Source organism: Aethalodelphis obliquidens, unplaced genomic scaffold, assembly GCF_003676395.1.
Source record: "Aethalodelphis obliquidens isolate GAN/ISIS:26980383/991018 unplaced genomic scaffold, ASM367639v1 scaffold21, whole genome shotgun sequence".
In the NCBI taxonomy this organism is placed as follows: domain Eukaryota; kingdom Metazoa; phylum Chordata; class Mammalia; order Artiodactyla; family Delphinidae; genus Aethalodelphis; species Aethalodelphis obliquidens.
The window spans coordinates 4,502,268-4,523,175 of NW_020837965.1; the positions used below are offsets into that span (position 1 = coordinate 4,502,268).

The following is a 20,908-nucleotide window of genomic DNA, read 5'->3' on the forward strand; positions in this document are numbered from 1 at the left end:
ATTAAAAAGCAAAAAGGCAAAGCAGATTTCTCCAGGAGAAAACTTCCAGGGAAGAGTAGGGGGAAGCACACCTAGCTGAATCCTCCAGAGACCCCTCATACTCTTTCTACTCTTCTACCCCTGGGTTGACTTTGTGATTTAGAGTGTACTTCACTTTCTTGATCTCATTTGATCTTCTAGGCCCTTCAGGCTTTCCCCTGTCATAGCTGAGGGAATTGAGACTCAGATAAGTGAAAGCTGGCTGATGGATGGCCCAGTCATCTTGGTACCAATAAAGCACTTTAAGAATACTAAATTTCTAAAATTTCTGGCATGAAGTTTAGATATCACTCTGATTTAACAGTTTAGGAAATTGAGCTGTTGAGGAAATCGAGGGGTTCAGTGACTGGTACAGGGTCAGAAAGACTAGAATCCCTGTTCCCAAGTTCCCAGGTCAGGCTTCAGGGTTACATCTTCTGTGATTTCTTGTGCCTGGTCTAGCTCTGATCTCATCTCTTCTTGACTTCCTCTGGCCTCCTGTACTCTAGCCACACTCCTGCCTGTCCCAGGGCCTTTGTAGGTGCCATTCCCTGTGCCGGGCACATTCTCCCCCTGGGACTTGGTGTGGTTGGATCCTTCTCAACATCCTGGTTTCAACTTACCTCTCACCTGCTTAGAGAAGCCTTTATCGACCCTACACTTTAAAGTTGAACTTGTGGGCTGCTGTAGCACCCATTTTACTCTCTTCCTCCCACTTGCCATTTTCCAATTTCTGTTCATTGGGTGATTTGTTTATTTTCTGTTCCTCTGCTGTGGAACATCAGCTCCATGAAAGCAGGCACGCCTGTCAAGTTCATGTATATGTCTAGAACTATACTAGAGACAGAACAGGTGTTCAATACATGTTTGTTACATGAGTACATAAAGAAACATGTTCCGAAGATGATGGAGGAGTAAGACTTGGAGGTCACCTTCCTCCCCACAGATACATCAGAAATACTCTACATGTGGAACAACTCCTACAGAACACCTACTGAACGCTGGTAGAAAACCTCAGACTTCCGAAAAGAAGGCAGAGCACCACCTAAACAAGCTCCAGAGATGGGTGCGAGCCGTGGCTATCAGCGCAGACACCAGAGACAGGCATGAAACGCTAACGCTGCTGCTGTAGCCATCAAGGAGCCTGTGTGCAAGCACAGGTCACTATCCACACCCCCCAGGAGGCTGTACAACACGCCACTGCCAGGGCCCTGTGATTCAGGGACAACTTCCCCAGGAGAACACACAGCGCGCCTCAGGCTGTTGCAATGTCACACTGGCCTCTGCCACTGCAGGCTCGCCCCACATTCCAAGTATAACAACCGTACCCCTCCCTCCCCTGGGCCTGAGTGAGCCAGAGCCCCCTAATCAGCCTCTGCTTTAACCCCCTCCTGTCCGGGCAGGAAGAGATGCCTGAGGGCGATCTACACGCAGAGGTGGGGCCACAACCAAAGCTGAACCCCAGGAGCTGTGCAAACAAAGAAGAGAAAGGGAAATTTCTCTCTGCAGCCTCAGGAGCAGCGGATTAAATATCCACGATCAACGTGATGTACCCTGCATCTGTGGAATATCTGAATAGACAACGAATCATCCCAAAATTGAGGTGGTGGACTTTCGGAGCAGCTGTAGACTTGGGGTTTACTGTCTGTGACTGATTTGTTACTGATTTTTATGTTTATCTTAATATAGTTTTTAATGCTTGTTATCATTGGTGGATTTGTTTATTGGTTTGGTTGCTCTCTTCTTTTTTTCTTTCCTTTTATTCCCTTTGTTTTTATTATTACGTTTTTATTTTAATAATTTTTAAAAATTTATTATTTTTCTTTCTTTCTTTTCTTCTTCTCCCTTTTCTTCTGAGCCTTGTAGCTGACAGGGTCTTGGTGCTCCAGCCTGGTGTAAGGCCTGAGCCTCTGAGGTGGGAGGGTGAGTTCAGGACATTGGTCCACCAGAGACCTCTGGGCCCCACGTAATATCAATCGGCAAGAGCTCTCCCAGAGATCTCTGTCTCAACACTAAGGCCCAGCTCGACTCAACTGCTAGCAAGCTCCAGTGCTGGACGCCCCATGCCAAACAACTAGCAAGACAGGAACACAACCCCACCCATTAGCAGACAGGTTGCCTAAAGGCATACTAAGTTCACAGGCACCCCAAAACATACCACCATATGTGGCCCTGTCCACCAGAAAGACAAGTTCCAGCCCCACCCCCAGAACACAGGCACCAGTCCCCTCCCCCAAGAAGCCTACATAAGCCACTGAACCGACCTCCCCCACTGGGGGCAGACACCAAAAACAACGGGAAGTACGAAACTGCAGCCTGTGAAAAGGAGACCCCCAAATACACTAAGTTAAACAAGATGAGAAGACAGAGCAATATGCAGCAGATGAAGGAGCAAAGTAAAAACCCACCAGACCAAACAAATGAAGAGGAAATGGGCAGTCTACCTGAAAAAGAATTCAGAGTAATGATAGTAAAGATAATCCAAAATCTTGGAAATAGAATGGAGAAAATACAAGAAGTGTTTAACAAGAACCTAGAACTAAAGAGCAAACAAACAATGATGAACAACACAATAAATGAAATTTTAAAATCTCTAGAAGGAATCAATAGCAGAAGAACTGAGGCAGAAAGTGGATACGTGACCTGGAAGATAAAATAGTGGAAATAACTGCCACAGCAGAATAAAGAAAAAAGAATGAAAAGAATTGAGGACAGTCTCAGAGACCTCTGGGACAACATTAAACGCACCAACACTCAAATTATAGGGGTCCCAGAAGAAGAGAAAAAGAAAGGCACTGGAAAATATCTGAAGAGATTATAGTTGAAAACTTCCCTAACATGGGAAAGGAAATAGTCAATCAAGTCCAGGAAGCACAAAGAGTCCCATACAGGATAAATCCAAGAAGAAACACGCCAAGACACATATTAATCAAACTATCAAAAATTAAATACAAACAAAAAATATTAAAAGCAGCAAGGGAAAAACAACAAATAACATACAAGGGAATCCCCATAAGGTTAACAGCTGATCTTTCAGCAGAAAATCTGCAAGCCAGAATGGAGTGGAAGGACATATTTAAAGTGATGAAGGAGAAGAACCTACAACCAAGATTACTCGACCCAGCAAGGATCTCATTCAGATTCCACGGAGAAATGAAAACCTTTACAGACAAGCGAAAGCTAAGAGAATTCAGCACCACCAAACCAGCTTTACAACAAAAGCTAAAGGAACTTCTCTAGGCAGGAAACACAAGAGAAGGAAAAGACCTACAATAACAAACCCAAAAGAATTAAGAAAATGCTAACAGGAACATACATATCAATAATTACCTTAAATGTAAATGGATTAAATGCTCCAACCAAAAGACACAGGCTGGCTGAATGGATACAAAAACAAGACCCATATATATGCTGTGTACAAGAGATGCACTTCAGACCTAGGGACACATACAGACTGAAAGTGAGTGGATGGAAAAAGATATTCCATGCAAATGGAAATCAAAAGAAAGCTGGAGTAGCAATTCTCATATCAGACAAAATAGACTTTAAAATAAAGACTATTACATGAGACAAAGAAGGACGCTCCATAATGATTAAGGGATCAATTCAAGAGGAAGATATAACAATTGTAAATATTTATGCACCCAACATAGGAGCACCTCAATACATAAGGCAGATGATAACAGCCAGTCATAACAGTGGAAACCGACAGTAACACAATCATAGTAGGGGACTTTAACACCCCAGTTTCACCAATGGGCAGAACATCCAAAATGAAAATAAATAGGGAAACACAAGCTTTAAAGTACACATTAAACAAGATGGACTTAATTGATATTCATAGGACAGTCCTTCCAAAAACAACAGAATACATTTTCTTCTAAAGTGCTCATGGAACATTCTCCAGGTTAGATCGTATCTTGGGTCACAAATCAAGCCTTGGTAAATTTAAGAAAATTGAAATCATATCAAGTATCTTTTCTGAGCATAATGCTATAAGACTAGATATCAATTACAGGAAAAAAAAACTGTAAAAAATAAAAACACATGGAGGCTAAGCAATACGCTACTAAATAACCAAGAGATAACTGAAGAAATCAAAGAGGAAATAAAAAAATACATAGAAACAAATGACAATGAAAACATGGCAACCCAAAACCTATGGGATGCTGCAAAGGCAGTTCTAAGAGGGAAGTTTATAGCAATACAATCCTACCTCAAGAAACAAGAAACATCTTAAATAAACAACCTAACCTTACACGTAAAACAATTAGAGAAAGAAGAACAAAAAAACCCTAAAGTTAGCAGAAGGAAAGAAATCATAGAGATCAGATCAGAAATAAATGAAAAAGAAATGAAGGAAACAATAGCAAAGATCAATAAAACTAAAAGCTGGTTCTTTGAGAAGATAAACAAAATTGATAAACCATTAGCCAGACTCATCAGGAAGAAAAGGGAGACGACTCAGCAGAATTAGAAATGAAAAAGGAGAAGTAACAACTGACACTGCAGAAATACAAAGGATCATGAGAGATTACTACAAGCAAATAGATGCCAATAAAATGGACAACCTGGAAGAAATGGACAAATTCTTAGAAAAGCACAGCCTTCTGCGACTGAACCAGGAAAAAATAGAATATATAAACAGACCAATCACAAGCAGTGAAATTGAAATTGTGATTAAAACTCTTCCAACAGGGCTTCCCTGGTGGCCCAGTGGTTGAGAGTCTGCCTGCCGATGCAGGGGATGCAGGTTCGTGCCCCGGTCCGGGAGGATCCCACGTGCCACGGAGCTGCTGGGCCCGTGAGCCATGGCCGCTGAGCCTGCGCGTCCGGAGCCTGTGCTGCGCAACGGGAGAGGCCACAACAGTGAGAAGCCCGTGTACCACAAAAAAAAAAAAAAAAAAAAAAAAATCTTCCAACAAACGAAAACCCAGGACCAGATGGCTTCACAGGTGAATTCTATCAAACATTTAGAGAAGAGCTAACAGCTATCCTTCTCAAACTCTTCCAAAATATAGCACAGGGAGGAACACTCCCAAACTCATTCTATGAGGCCACCATCACCCTGATACCAAAAACAGACAGAGATGTCATGAAGAAAGAAAACTACAGGCCAATATCACTGATGCACATAGATGCAAAAATTGTCAACAAAATACTAGCAGACAGAATCCAACAGCACATTAAAAGGTTCATACACCATGATCAAGTGGGTTTTATCCCAAGAATGCAAGCATTCTTCAATATACACAAATCAATCTCATTATCAAACTGAAGGATAAAAACCATATGATAATCTCAGTAGATGCAGAAAAATCTTTCGACAAAATTCAACAGCCATTTATGATCAAAACTCTCAGAACGCAGGCATAGAGGGAACCTACCTCAACATAATAAAGGCCATATATGACAGACCCACAGCCAATATCGTTCTCAGTGGTAAAAAACTGAAACCGTTTCCTCTAAGATCAGGAACAAGACAAGGTCACCCACTCTCACCACTATTATTCAACATATTTTTGGAAGTTTTAGCCACAGCAATCAGAGAAGAAAAAGAAATAAAAGGAATCAAAATGGGAAAAGAAGAAGTAAAACTGTCACTTTTTGCAGATGACATGATACTGTATACATAGAGAATCCTAAAGATGCCACCAGAAAACTACTAGAGGTAATCAATGAATTTGGTAAAGTAGCAGGATACAAAATTAATGCACAGGAATCTCTTGTATTCCTATACACTAATGATGAAAAATCTGAAAGAGAAATTAAAGAAACACTCCCATTTACCACTGCAACAACAACAACAAAAATACCTAGGAATAAACCTACCTAAGGAGACAAAAGACCTGTACTCAGAAGACTATAAGACACTGTGAAAGAAATTAAAGATGATACAAACAGATGGAGAGATATACCATGTTCTTGGATTGGAAGAATCAACATTGTGAAAATGACTATACTACCCAAAGCAATGTACAGTTTCAATGCAATCCCTATCAGACCACCAATGGCATTTTTCACAGAAATAAAACAAAAAAATTCACAATTTGTAAGGAAACACAAAAGACCCTGAATAGCCAAAGTGATCTTGAGAAAGAAAAACAGAGCTGGAGGAATCAGACTCCCTGACTTCAGACTAAACTACAAAGCTATAGTAATCAAGACAGTTCAGTACTGGCACAAAAATAGAAATACAGATCAATGTGACAGGATAGAAAGCCCAGAGATAAGCCCATGCACCTGTGGTCACCTTATCTTTGTTAAAGGTGGCAAGAATATACAGTGGAGAAACGACAACCTCTTCAATAAGTGGTGCTGAGAAAACTGCACAGATACATGTAAAAGAATGAAATTAGAATACTCCCTAACACCATATACAAAAATAAACTCAAAATGGATTAAAGACCTAAATGTAAGGCCAGAAACTATCAAACTCTTAGAGGAAAACATAGGCAGAACACTCTTTGATATAAATCACAGCAAGATCCTTTTTGACCCACCTCCTAGAGAAATAGAAATAAAACCAAAAATAAACAAATGGGACCTAATGAAACTTCAAAGCTTTTGCACAGCAAAGGAAATCATAAACAAGACGAAAGGACAGACCTCAGAATGGGAGAAAATATTTGCAAATGAAGCAACTGACAAAGGATTAATCTCCAAAATTTACAAGCAGCTCATGCAGCTCAATATCAAAAAAACAAACAACCCAATCCCAAAATGGGCAGAAGATCTAAATAGACATTTCTCCAAAGAAGATATACAGATTGCCAACAAACAGATGAAAGGATGCTCAACATCACTAATCATTAGAGAAACGCAAATCAGAACTATAGTGAGGTATCACCTCACACCGGTCAGAATGGCCATCATCAAAAAATCTACAAACGATAGATTCTGGAGAGGGTGTGGAGAAAAGGGAACAGTCTTGCACTGTTGGTGGGAATGTAAATTGATACAGCCACTATGGAGAACAGTATGGAGGTTCCTTTAAAAACTAAAAATAGAACTACCATAAGACCCAGCAATCCCACTGTTGGGCATATACCCTGAGAAAACCATAATTTAAAAAGAGTCATGTACCACAATGTTCATTGCAGCACTATTTACAATAGCCAGGACATGGAAGCAACCTAAATGTCCTTTGACAGATGAATGGGTAAAGAAGATGTGACCCATATACACAATGGAATATTAGTCAGCCATAAAAAGGAGTAAAATTGAGTTATTTGTAGTGAGGTTGATGGAGCTAGAGTCTGTCATACAGAGAGAAGTAAGTCAGAAAGAGAAAAGCAAATACCGTATGCTAACACATATATATGGAATCTAAAAAAGAAATGGTTCTGAAGAACCTAGGGGCAGGACAGGAATAAAGACGCAGCCATAGAGAATGGACTTGAGGACACGGGGAGGGGGAAGGGTAAGCTGGGACGAAATGAGAGATTAGCACTGACATATATACACTACCAAATGTAAAATAGATAGCTAGTGGGAAGCAGCTGCATAGCACAGGGAGATCTGCTCTGTGCTTTGTGACCACTTAGAGGGGTGGGATAGGGAAGATGGGAGGGGACATGGGGATATATGTATACATATAACTGATTCACTTTGTTGTACAGCAGAAACTAACACAACATTGTAAAGCAATTACACTCCAATAAAGGTGTTACAAACATTAAAAAAAAAACTAAAATATTTGATTTATAGTCAAGAAATAAATAAAGAAAGAAAGAAACACGTTCCAGTTAAAATTTATCAAAGACAACGAATGTCGAAAATATGCCCTTGCAGGACTGGTAGCTAAGGCCAGTAAAGAGGGTATCAGCTCATGGAGAGAGAAAGAGAAGAGCAGGTTCCATCCTTCTGGTGATGGTGAGCCAGTGATGAAGACTCAGGCAGGACCTACAGCCTGTGTCCCAGGTACAGAGTAAGAAGCACCTTACATGTATGAGCTCATTTACTTATCACACCAACCTGTGAGGTGGGGACAGTTCTTTTCCCATTTTACAGATGAGGAAATTGAGGACCAGGAAGAAGTCACTTCTTCAAGGTTATCCAGCTAGTACGTGGCGGGGCTGGGATTTAAACACAGGCACGGTCTGTGCTGCTGTCAACCTGTGTGATGTGCAACCTCTCAGCCAAAACTTTTAGGTAGAAAAAAAGATAATCCTACTAGGTGCTGGGCCACTGAGATTCCTCTGGGCAGGCTGTCTTAGCTGGCAGGGGTTGGAGCCAGATGGCCTACATTGTCCTTTTTACCATTTTGCGGCATTTCGTTCCCTTGCTTACATTGTTCCTTCCTGGCCAGGCAACAGTGGTCTCCCATCTCACCTGCTAGGCTCCTTTCGTTTGGTTCATCAACTGGCAGCCTCACCTGTGATGCCAAGAGGGCTGTTAGCTCACTTTGTTTCTGTCCTCCCATCCCAGGTACCATATCAGTGAACAGCAGGCGCACGCCGTTCACCGCTAGTGGGGAGAGCGAGATCCTGGACCTGGAGGGGGACATGTACCTGGGCGGGCTGCCGGAGCACCGTGCTGGCCTCATCCTTCCCACTGAGCTCTGGACCGCCATGCTCAACTATGGCTACGTGGGCTGCATCCGTGACCTGTTCATTGACGGGCGCAGCAAGAACATCCGGCAGCTGGCGGAGATGCAGAACGCTGCGGGCGTCAAGTCCTCCTGTTCACGGATGAGCGCTAAGCAGTGTGACAGCTACCCCTGCAAGAACAACGCCGTGTGCAAAGATGGCTGGAACCGCTTCATCTGCGACTGCACGGGCACCGGCTACTGGGGCCGAACCTGCGAGAGGGGTGAGTAGGCCCTCGTGGTGGCACGCTGCGTCTGAGTGGGGGTGATGTGCTGCAGCTGTGTCCCTGGTTGCACCTGCCTGTGCTTCCTTTGCTACTACAGGCTCTCCCTTTGGACCTCCCTGTGCTTGCGTTCTTCTGGAGAAGCATTTTCTAGGGTTCACTCCTTTCCAGATCATACCCCTTCTAGTTCGGATGCTTGGATTTGTTTGGCTAGGGTTGGGCTGCAGAGAGGGAAACTGTAGAGTAAATATTACCATGATCATGCTACTTTCTTGATTAAGTGTTAAACATCTATTTGAGAAGGTGAATTCTTTTGGGATTCTGGGTGGGCTCACCAACTGGCTGTTTCCTTTGTTCATTTAACTCATGCTTTTTTTTTTTTTTTTTTTTTTCTTGCGATTCACGGGCCTCTCACTGTTGTGGCCTCTCCCGTTGCGGAGCACAGGCTCCGGACACGCAGGCTCAGCGGCCATGGCTCACGGGCCCCGCCGCTCCGCGGCATGTGGGACCTTCCTGGACCGGGGCACGAACCCGCGTCCCCTGCATTGGCAGGCGGACTCTCAACCACTGCGCCACCAGGGAACTCATGCTTTTTGATGCTTCCTTCGTGCTAGCTCTTGGATTAGGCTTTAGAAATACACTGTTGAACAAAATAGCCCCAGCCCTGTTCTGTGGAGCTTGCTGCCTAGCGGAATGCTTAGCTGTTAAATAATCACAGACATGCCGAGTTTTATAAGAAGCAGTGTTATGTGTTGGTTAAGAACATGAATCCTGGGACCAGACTCGGTGAGAGATGTGGCCCTCATGGAGTGGTACGAACTTTCTCAAGATAATATCTTTGAGACTTGATTTCCTCATTTGCAAAATGGAGATACTTAGGTACCTACCTCACAGGATATTAATGAGGATTAAGTGAGTCAGTAGGTTCCTGGACTATGGAAAGCGTTTAGTAAATGTTAGTGATTGTTACAGTCATAATTATTGTCATCAACATCATTAAAGGAAAAGCACAGAGAAGTTTGGGAGGCCTTTGCAAGGGGACCCAACATACCGTAGAGATTCATAGAAAGCTTCTTCAAGAAAGAAATATATAGGTTGAGACTTGAAATATAAGTAAGAGTTAGCTTGGCAACGAGGTGGGAGGAAGCCGGGTGTCTTTTACATGAGGGCAACGTGTGCCAAGAGGTAAGAGACCATGGCACACCGGGACTTCCCTGGAGATCAGTGGTTGAGACTTTGCCTTCCAGTGCAGGGGATGCAGGTTCTGTCCCTGGTTGGGGAGCTAAGATCCCACATGCCTCGCAGCCAAAAAACCAAAACATAAGCAACAGAAGCAGTATTGTAACAAATTCACTGAAGACTTTAAAAATGGTCCACATCAAGGAAAAGAAAAACTTAAAAACAAAAATCTCCTCTAAAAAAAAAATCAAAGGAGACCATGGCACAGTTGAGGAACCAAACAAAGTCCGTAACAGAATGGAGTGTGTAGTGAGGTGGGGGGAAGGGTGTGAGAGGTAGCTGAAGAGTTGGGGGACAAAGAGTGGGGGCTGACCATTTACAACAGGCCAGGATGCTGGGGGAAGCCCCTTTCTCTCTACCGCTTTAGGATCTTACACTTGCACTGAATTTACAGTTTGGGTAAAGGGCAGAGATAAAGGTAAGCAAAGAGACAACATCAAGACAAGGAGATCCTAGTCTATAAGCCACATCCAGATTGCAGCTTGGTTAATTGTTTTATATGCCAACCACACAGAATCTGGCTGGCTGTCCATGAGTTGTCAGTCTCTATTTTGTATGAAAGGATAATTTGCATAGTTATCAAGTTTTGCTGAGGGCGTAGTTCTAGGGCTTTGAGGATACTGTGTGTGTAGTAGAGGTAGTTTCTGTCTACAGAAGCTTATCATTTCTTTAGCTGAGGAGTTGACACATCGATATAAGAAGCAGTAATAAAATGATACAAGGCCACAGCATGGGCTGGACCACTAGGGGGACATGGAAATTTAGTGAAGACTTTCCTGAGGAGAGGGACATGCAGGGTCACACCCTTAAAGACTACCAGTGGCCAGAATTGTCCAGGTATCAGAAGTCTGGTGATAAGGAGGGATCCTGGAACATGCTTGGATAACCAGTCAAGAATTTTCAAGGAGTCATTTTTGTGAGATCAACCATATTGCTAGTTAAAGTATATTTCAAGAGAACTGCAAACCTTCCCTACAGCTGGACCAGAAGGAGGACACAGGATATTGGAGTAAAAGAAAAGGAGCTTTTTTGGGGCTCATAGAAGTGAAATTCAGATTCACTGAATTTTCAAAGCAGCCACCCCAGAACATGAACTAAGATGGGGAGGCGGCCATCCGGCACAGAAGTGGGTCTCATTTGGCTGGCCAGTCTGTCAAGCTCCTGAACTCTTTCCAAATCTCTTTTTGGGGTAGACTATCCTGGTTGCTGGTTTGGGGAGATAGAAAAGTCATTCGACCTCTGGGATGCATGAGACCATTTTGATATAAGCCAGGAAATTGTGGATCATCCACTGTCTAGGAAGGTAGTGTAAGAACCAAAGGTCCCTTCAGGCATGTCACTTCTTTCTCCTGGGTATCTTTCCAACTCAAGGGCCTGCAGCAGGGACTGGAGACCGCTGAGCAAGGTGTCCCTGAGATCAACTGTTCCAAGGGCAAATCAATGGGAGTTGGTCCAAGATTTGCCAAGTACAGTGAAAGTCACTGCACCTTTTAGGCTGTCACTTGCTGACTAGTCATTAAAAGGCAGCTGATTGGGGATATATGAGGGACAATTATTCCTGGTACAGTGCAGCCAAGAATCATCCATTGTGGCCAAATGAGAAGGAGCCTGGCAAATTTAAGACATTTAATCTACATGTCGCTCAAATCCCAGATGGTTCAACTGATTGTTTTGTTCCCCCGCTAATTGTTTTCTGGCCCTGTATTGTTCCTGACACCATGTTCAGAATGGATCAGTGGAGTGTAAAAATGATAGGACTCTACTTTGCTGGCAAAGAAAACTGTTTCCCTATGACACTGTTTTTCTTTATTGAAACTGATTCGTCAGTGGAGATGGTTTTGACTTTTGTTCATTTTTCATACATGCAGCAGACATTTATTGAAACCCTAATTTGTTCCAGGCACTGTATTAGATGCTGGCAATGCAAAAAAAAAACCCCAAAAAACGGACACAGCTTCTGGTTTTGATCAAGGGGTGTATAGTCCTACTGGACAAGGAAAGGTGGGAACTGTGCTAATGTTTGGTAGATGTCATGCCTGATCTTTTAGGGGAATAGCAGGGCAGACAGATGGGAGAGGCCATGCCTACATGGGTGAGTGATGGTTGGGAAAAGAGGACCTGAGGTTTCTTAGATTTTCTTGTCTGCTATTAATAATAAAACTATGGCCTCTCTTTACCTCCGACCCTCAGTGTCCATTATAGGCACTTCTGAAGAGTGGTAAAGGAAGAGCATTAACATTCTTTATGCAAGAGCATGATCCCCTTTGTCAAGGAATGCTGCCCCACGCACCGTAACACCATCAACAAGTTCACTCAATTTACCATTCTCTAATTTTTTTCTAGAAGCATTAACCCTAAGCCCACTAAGTGACACTTAGTGGGGACCAAGTGTCAATAGGCAAGGCTATGGATTTAATTTATTTGTGGACTATCGAACTTCAATTTGAGGCCACTGCAGATTCTACCCCCTTCCCTAGATGGCTTTTCCTGAATGTATGCCATCATTTGTTTAGCAAGAAATAAAATAGGACTCAGCACAGGTTCATCCCTATGACAAAAATAAACTACACTATAGCACTTAGAGTCAGGATGGCCTAGTGGTTAATGGCGTGAATTTTAGTCAGATGTACCTTGGTTCCTGAGTTGGTTCTGTCAGTAGCTAGGTAATATACAACAAATTTTTTATTTTGTCCAAGTCTTAGTTTCCTTATCTGTAAAATGGGGACACTGATAATTACTAGGTAAGGTTCCCTTGGTTGCAAGCTACAGAATTGACAATGACTAACAGAGTAAAGGAAGAAGACATATTGCATGATTACCTAGAGAGTTATTGATCAAATAATGATCTCACCAATTACATCTTGAAAAGGGAAGCAGAACAACTCTGGGGATCCCAAGGCACTGTGATTGAAGTGATGCATCTCTCTTGACCTACGGGTTCTGGAGTTTTCCATTCACAGTTTACATTTTCCAGAAAGAGAGCCCAATTGGCCCAGTTTAGTTCATCTGTCTGTTCTTCTACAATCAGCTCTGTCCAGGTGGGCAGTCACCTAGAATAGATATGAAGGATCACCTAATATGTAAATATATAATCTTACTGAACCATTTTCTTAGTGTTCCTTCATGGTGAAGCTTGGGGTGCCCTGATCCATAAGGCCATGTCCTGTTATAGATGCCCAGCCACATGGACTACTTCCATGTGCTAAACAAAAATATTTCATGGGGTCATGCATATTGGATGCCTTTGAGAATATTAAATTGTAGAACTAAGAAAATGTGATACAGAGGGTAGATGTGCTCTTCTCACTGGTCCCCGGGATTCCATTTATCTGACATAAACACCAGCTGAAAACCAAGAATGCAGATATTATGGGTTCTCTCAAATGACCCTGTTCCAGCAGGAAAGGCTTGCAGGCAGCAGCTGCTCGGGGACTTTGCTTTCAGCCAGCCCCTCTGATGGCTGCTGTGTGCTCCTGGGGCAGCAGTACATCCTGCTGGGGAGGGTGAGACACTGACTTCAGAGGAGGCTAGAGTGTGTCATTTGGATGCCACATGGAAATCAAGACATCAGGACGTAGCAGGCCTGGCAGATTCAGTTGATGTTACCTGTACCTAATCCTTATTTCAGCAAGGGAGCAATTGGAAGCCCTGAAAAGTTAATCTCACTTTAACTTGGAGCAGCTGTAGAATGGTTAAAATTCATGGATCCTGACTCCTAATCCACTGTACTTTCCATTACATTAAGTAGCCTTTCCTCCTCTTATATATGAAAGGGGTTGGATTATAAGGTCATTGAAGGAAAAACAGTGCATTAGGTATTTTTATTTTCCCACAGTCTCCAGCACTGTGCTGTACACATACTACGAGGTTATTAAATGTTGGAGGAAGGGTCCCAGTCCTCTGTCCTGGGTCTCCTCCTGGTCTGCACATTGCCCTTTGTGCCCTCATCCACTGCCATGGTGTCAAAGGTTATCTATATGTCAGTGATTCCCAAATCAGTCTCTCTAGCCTCGAACTCTCTCTGGAGCCCCAGATTTCTACATCCAGTTGTCTGCTTGAGGTCTTCATTTGAGTATCTGATAGATATCTTAATCATAACATTGAAAAATAGAAATCTTCAGTGCCTCCTCCCTGCCTTAGACTTCTTTTTTCTTTTCTTTTTTTTTTTTTTTTTTACTTTTAGTTTTTCCCATCTCAGTAAATGGCATCACCATTGTCCTTGGCATTTTCCTCGATTTTTCTTCTCCCGTCTCATTCAGTCTGTCTCAGCAAGTTCCTGTCGTCTCCTCATCTAAACCCATCCTGCATCTGTCCACTTCTCTCCCTCTCCACTGCTATCATCCTAGGTCAACCTACATCGATCTCTTCTTTGGAAAACTAGGTAGCATGTCATATGTTATGAAAAGCTCAAATTCATTTTGCGCCTTCCTCAGAGTATTGAAGTGAGATTATTAAAATGTTTAAATATTCAACACATTCTTAAGTAGCTTTAGTTTCAGTGGCTTTTGGTCCCTCAAATTGCAGGAAATGAAGCTATGATACTTCTTTGGAATTAACTTCAACATTCACATTTCCATTCCTTTTCTCTGTACCAAGCTTGGTGAGCTCAGTTGGGAGGATACAAATTGGTAGAAGCCATAGTTTCAATTCTTGAGCTCACAGTCTAATAATCTGCAAATTGTAATGCAATCTACCAAGGGCAATGATCCAGGAATATCATAGGAAAGAATGAGATAAAAATTAGAAAGCAAATTATGTCCAACATGATATACCACTTTATAACCAGTTCTGGATCTGCTGGGGTCTGCTCAGACTGACTCACTGGTGTGGGAACAAAAGAAACCCTGGCTTCCAGGGTCAAATATAAAAATGCATGTTGCTTTCCCTTGTTCCCGTGCCGTTGAGGCTCTGCTCTTATTCCCCTAGGAACATCCAGGCCCTTTATTTAGATATGTGACCTTGAGATTCTTACTGGGATCCTCTGGCCTCTCTGTTCTGCAAAAACAAAATAAGGCAATTGGGTTTCATGCTCTCTCAGGGCCCATCCAGTTATAAAACTCTGTGATTCTCAAATGTCATCAGCTTGGCAGTGGCGTCCCTTATCCTGAGTAGAGGGGTAAAGGTGAGTGAAAGGCAGGGCAGGGATGCTAGTCCTTGTTCCTTGCGGTCTGCAGTACTGTCTGGGTTAGGAGGCTCAGTTTAGTCATATCAGCACTGCGATGAAGTTGTCACGTCTCTTGATTCATTCATCTAAAAATACGAATACCTTGATATACTGGGAATACTTCAGGTCCATGACTTAAAAGTTTTAATTGCTGGATTAATGAGTAGAGCCTTGGATTTCTTAAGATCATTAAAAGACTGTCTCTTTTTCAGTCCATTGTTTACCCCCTTTCAAGGGTAAATACATGTATTAGAGAAAGAGGGCCCCCCAAGAAATACATAATTCATCAACATCAACCAACATGTCCCCATTTTTTCTTATCCATTGGTGCTTTTTAAATTTTTATTTTATATTGGAGTATAGTTGATTAACAATGTTATGTTAGTTTCAGGTGTACAGCAAAGTGATTCAGTTGTACACATACACGTATCCATTCTTTTTCAAATTCTTTTCCCATTTAGGTTATTACAGAGTACTGAGCAGAGTTCCCTGTGCTATACAGTAGGTCCTTGTTGGTTATCTCTTTTAAATATAGCAGTGTGTATATGTCATTCCCAAGCTCCCAATCTATCCCTCCCCTCCCACACTTCCCCCCTGGTAACCACAAGTTCCTTCTCTAAGTCTGTGAGTCTGTGTCTGTTTTGTAAATAAATTCATTTGTATCATTTTTTAAGGTTCCGCATGTAAGCAGTATCATATGATATTTGTCTTCCTCTGTATGACTTACTTTACTTAGTATGATAATCTCCAGGTCCATCTATGTTGCTGCAAATGGCATTATTTCATTCTTTTTAATGGCTGAGTAATATTCCATTGTATATATGTACCACATCTTTTTTTAAAAAGATTTTTATTGGAGTATAGTTGCTTTACAATGTTGTGTTAGTTTCTGCTGTGCAGCAAAGTGAATCAATTATACGTATACATGTATCCCCTCTTTTTTGGATTTCCTTCACATTTAGGTCACCACAGAGCATTGAGTAGAGTTCCCTGTGCTATACGGTAGGTTCTCATTAGTTATCTGTTTTATACACAGTAGTGTATATATGTCAGTCCCAATCTCCCCATTCATCCCACCCTGCCACCTCCTTGGTATCCATAAGTTTGTTCTCTACATCTTTGTCTCTATTTCTGCTTTGCGAATAAGTTCATCTGTACTATTTTTCTAGATTCCACATATAAATGATATTACATGATATTTGATTTTCTCTTTCTGACTTACTTCACTCTGACAGTCTCTAGGTCTGTCCATGTCTCTGCAAATGGCACTATTTTTCATGTCTGAGTAATATTCCATTGTATATATGTACCACATCTTCTTTATCCATTCCTCTGTTGATGGACATATAGGTTGCTTCCATGTCTTGGCTATCGTAAATAGTGCTGCAATGAACATTGGGGTGCATGTCCCCTTTGAACCATGTTTATCTCCAAATATATGCCCAGGAATGGGATAGCTGGATCATATGGTAGCTTTGTTTTTAGTTTCTTAAGGAAGCTCTGTACTGTTCTCCATAGTGGCTGTACCAATTTACATTCCCACCAGCAGTGTAGGAGGGTTCCCTTTTCTCCACACCCTCTCCAGCATTTACTGTTTGTAGACTTTTGATGATGGCTGTTCCGACTGGTGTGAGGTGATACCTCATTGTAGTTTTGATTTGCACTTCTCTAATAATTAGTGATGTTGAGCATCTTTTCATGTGCCTCTTGGCCATCTGTATGTCTTCTTTGTAGAAATGTCAGTTTAGGTCTTCTGCCCATTTTTTAATTGTGTTAAGACACACAGCTATATCCCTGGTGATGACCGTAGCGTTGCTCAGATTCAGCCTCTTCTTGTTTCTCTTCCTGTTCTCCTTTCCACAGGCCCAGGATTGTATGATCCCAGGAAATTGTCCTATAATCCATGAACCCTTCCTAAGTGTTATTCTGCCAGGTTGGGGTCTGAGATACCCCTGATCACAGCTTCTCCTGATGGTCTAAAGAAGAGAGTAAGGGAGGAAGATTCTAGTCGTTTGAGAAGCTTGAAGCTCCAGGGGTCTCAGAAGGACAGGCTGGGGACTTTGGCGATCTTTGGAAAATCTACAGCTAGGCCTGTGTGTAGCCTGAGAATGTGAAGGTCAGCACTTTGAGGCAGAGCGTGACAGCTGCTTAGAACTGTGGCACACCTGCTGTTGGCTGTGATTCTGTCAAATGCAGAGACATGGTGGCCGTTTATATTACTGCTTTGTACCTTTATTACTGCCTTTGCTAAAAGCTGCTTAACTGCCAGCAGACGTCTGCCCATTATAGATGCAATAAACTGAGATGCTGCTAAATTATGAGAAACAAGTGCTTCAAAATGCAACACAAGGGGATTGTCATAGCATTTTTTAGCTGCATCTTGGGTCTTTTCACAGATAGATGAATCCTTCCTTGCTCCAGTCTAGATTAAGAGGAAAGGAAAGTTAACTTTTTTGAGAGAAATTATATGCCAGCTTTGTATTCTTAATATACACTGGGCCATTTAACCCTCACATCCATTCTTCAGGCTGCGTAATCTTAGCCTCATTTCCTAGATGAAGAAAATAAGGCCCCAAGTCATTCATTCCAAAGCACCTGTTGAGTACTGTGTGCCAGCGGCCGCTTTGATCCTTCGAGATACGAGAGAATTGATTGTGATGTTCCTCATAAACATATCAATATATTCTGATACCTGAGGAAAGGTCATAAATGCGAGGAGAAATATCATGGACAGTGTCAGAGATTGGGTGACACTAGAGCTGAGGCTTGGTGGAGTAGCAGGAATCTCCCAGGAAGACCAGGCAGGGAAAAGTATTTCAAGCAGAAGGAACAGATATGCAAAGATGACTTCTGTAAACAGGAAGTTTTCCTCGTGGATGGTATCTAAGTCTTAAATTTGAGGGGATGTTTTAGAAGGTGTGGCTGAAGAAGTGGTAGGGTCAGTTGTGAGGCGCCTTGTTTGTTCTCCCCAGAAGTTTGGACCTTACCAAACTCGTAAGGGGGCATGCCAGTTTTAGCAATGGGATAACAAAGTCAAATCCCTCTGGCAAAGGATGATTGGCACGTGGGAGACAGTAGGCCAAGAGACCAGTGTGCGTTAGTTCAGTTTGCATTTATATTAATTCAGGGTGGGAAATAAGAGTCCTAACTGTGATAGGGAGAATGGAGGTCGAGTTCTGGGGACACATCCAATAGATATTTAAGGGGTAATGTTGATAGGATTTACTAACCAGCGGTACACAGCTAGAGAGTGGCCGAGACTGGATTAGAATAAGGGTTTGGTCGTAGAAGCCCATTGTTTCTTCCCTGTGCTACTCAAGCATCTCAGATCAGTTGGAGAGTCTTGGGAGGAGTGGGGAAGAGTGAGGTAGCGATTAAGGGGATATAGCTAGGAGTCGCCTATATATACTGGTCTCACTCTGAACATATGTGACTTCTTCTCTCTCTGTGCCTCAGTTTCCGTATTTACCACTGAGAATATCAACAGTGGTTGCTTAATTGGCTTTTTGTGAGCCTCTTTATTATAGAGTCAAAGTGTATGTTGTGTTCACAGAGATCATAAGCCAGCATGTCCCTTTCTGAAGCTAGAATTCTGCAATTCAAGAATGAAAAAATTCTCAGACTGGTGTTTCTTTTTATTCAGTTTTTTCTTGTGTTGTAGAAATGACCTAGATATGATTTCTGTGTTTAAGTATATGATATAGGCTAGAACTTAACAGGGGGAAGGAAGGTTGCACCAGAAGGGAACATACCAAAGCATGCTTTTCTCCATACTTCACGTGGTTTGTATTTGGAATCAAGACATGACTACTGTAATCCCAGATTTTGAAGAATTATGCTAAAATGGTCTGTTGTTACTGTGATTATCTCAACCAAGCTTTGCATGTATTTGGTGGAAAATGAATTGTTTCTCTTTCTCTTGTAAAAGTGGCCATATTTGAAATTAAGCTAAAAGATTCTTTCCTTATAGGTAGGAAAAATCGTATTTTTAATTTCTCTGTATTCTGGTCTCCCATTAGGACTTCACATCAATGACACCCAATACTGGGGATTGTGTACGTGTGAGTGATAGAGCACACGTGTAGTTTCCCTCTAGTTTCTGAGATGTTTTGCTGTTCTGTTTTTAATATAATCAGAGATTATTTAAGGAAGAGAAATGCAAACATGTAACAGTCATGAATAGAAGGGCCAGACTGAAACCTAGACCTGGATTGATCCAAAGAAAACCAGATGAGTGTAAAGCACAGTAGAATTATTTATCTCGCCAGAGGCCCAGATACCATCTAGCACAACCCCCCTACCTCCAGTTCTAGATCAGGAAGCTGAGGGCTCCAGGTAGGAAATAAGTTGCCCAAAGAATAGAATATAGTGTTTCTGGCCCCTCCTTTTGGTTCTCCTATTATTGGATTTTTCAAAGAAATCCGAAGATACTGCAGGAGCAGTATTTGTGCATATTTTATGAAGATGTATGTTTATGTCCCCATGGATTACTAAGCAGTACAATCATGCATTGTAACAAAGGTATTTGGTTAGTCTCCAGTCTTATTCTTGTTGGTAAATTTATTTAGAATGTTGGCAATTGATTTAGAGAAAAGAAATATGAAGGGAAAAGACATGTGTACACGTCTCTTATTTCATCAACGATCCCATATTACCCCATATGACAAATAAATCCAGCCCAACAGAGAGAATTTTGGAGTGACAAGTGCATTTGGGACTTGGGGCCGGAAACTCTGGGTATATAGCTCTCAAAAGGCCCCCTTCTGTGGAATATTGGCCAGCTATGTCCCTGGCAAGGAAATGCAAGGTTTCTTGGAGATCACTTCATGCTTCTTACCATGTTTAACCTTTACAGCAAGGCATTCTCATCAAAATGACAAACCCCCACAGAGCCTTCTGAGAGGCCAGTTAATCAGAAACCTTATGAAATCTGTGGGGTTAGCATGCTTCCCATCTTTTTTCCTGCAGGGGAAGAAAGCCCTGTGTCTTTCAGATTTCAGTCTTCTCTGCAAACCCCTTGTCTGGAGCTTCCTGCTGTGACCCACAGATATTAGAGTATTGTTTTCCTGTGGTCTCCCAGGGCCACATACTGACACCAGCTAAGGCTAGTACATTTTTAATCTCCATCAGCGACATTGTAAGGAAAGATGACTGCTCTGATGTTTGCTTACTTGAATTCTCCCTACTCCAGAAGTCTTCAGACCCCCAGAAAGGATCTGAAGATAGTGGCTCACTCTTAATGTCACTGCATATGGTGGCAGGCGGTTGCTGACAGGGACCTCAACTCCAGCTGGCTGTCTCTGCTCCCTTTGCCCCATTTCTCAGGCTGTAATGAAACTTATTTCACAAGCATCCCAGCTTCTCCAGATACTGTAAGATGGAGCCTCCTGTGGAAGTTCACAAAGTCAGGTCTATGTTGAGAGCAGAAGTAGAAAGAGAAAAGATTGATGAGTAAAAGTCAGGTAGCTGTACAGGTGATAAAAACATTGATTGGGATGAGGGTGGGGGTGACTCTATCAGAATTTAGATTCATATTTAGTTGGAAAAGACCTCTGAGGCTTTTGAGTCTTACCTAACATCTGATGCATGAACACCCTTGACAAAATCTCTGAAATGCTGTATGGACTCTATGGGAACATTTTCTGTTGCCATATGCTGCGCTACATGCACAGC

At 42.2% G+C, this 20,908-nt stretch overlaps 1 protein-coding gene across 18 annotated transcripts in view; it reads left to right on the plus strand.

The window, feature by feature from the left end:
• The window catches only part of NRXN3 (neurexin 3), a 1,686,346-nt gene that overhangs the window by 548,541 nt on the left and 1,116,897 nt on the right, over positions 1-20,908 (plus strand). For all 18 annotated transcript variants that reach the window (XR_003435587.1, XR_003435591.1, XR_003435588.1 and 15 more), the window contains one exon: positions 8,449-8,832. Coding sequence is in view for 14 of the 18 variants with exons in the window: in XM_027120199.1 (XP_026976000.1) it covers positions 8,449-8,832 (384 nt within the window). In the remaining 4 variants the exon portion in view is untranslated. The remainder of the gene's footprint in view (positions 1-8,448; positions 8,833-20,908) is intronic.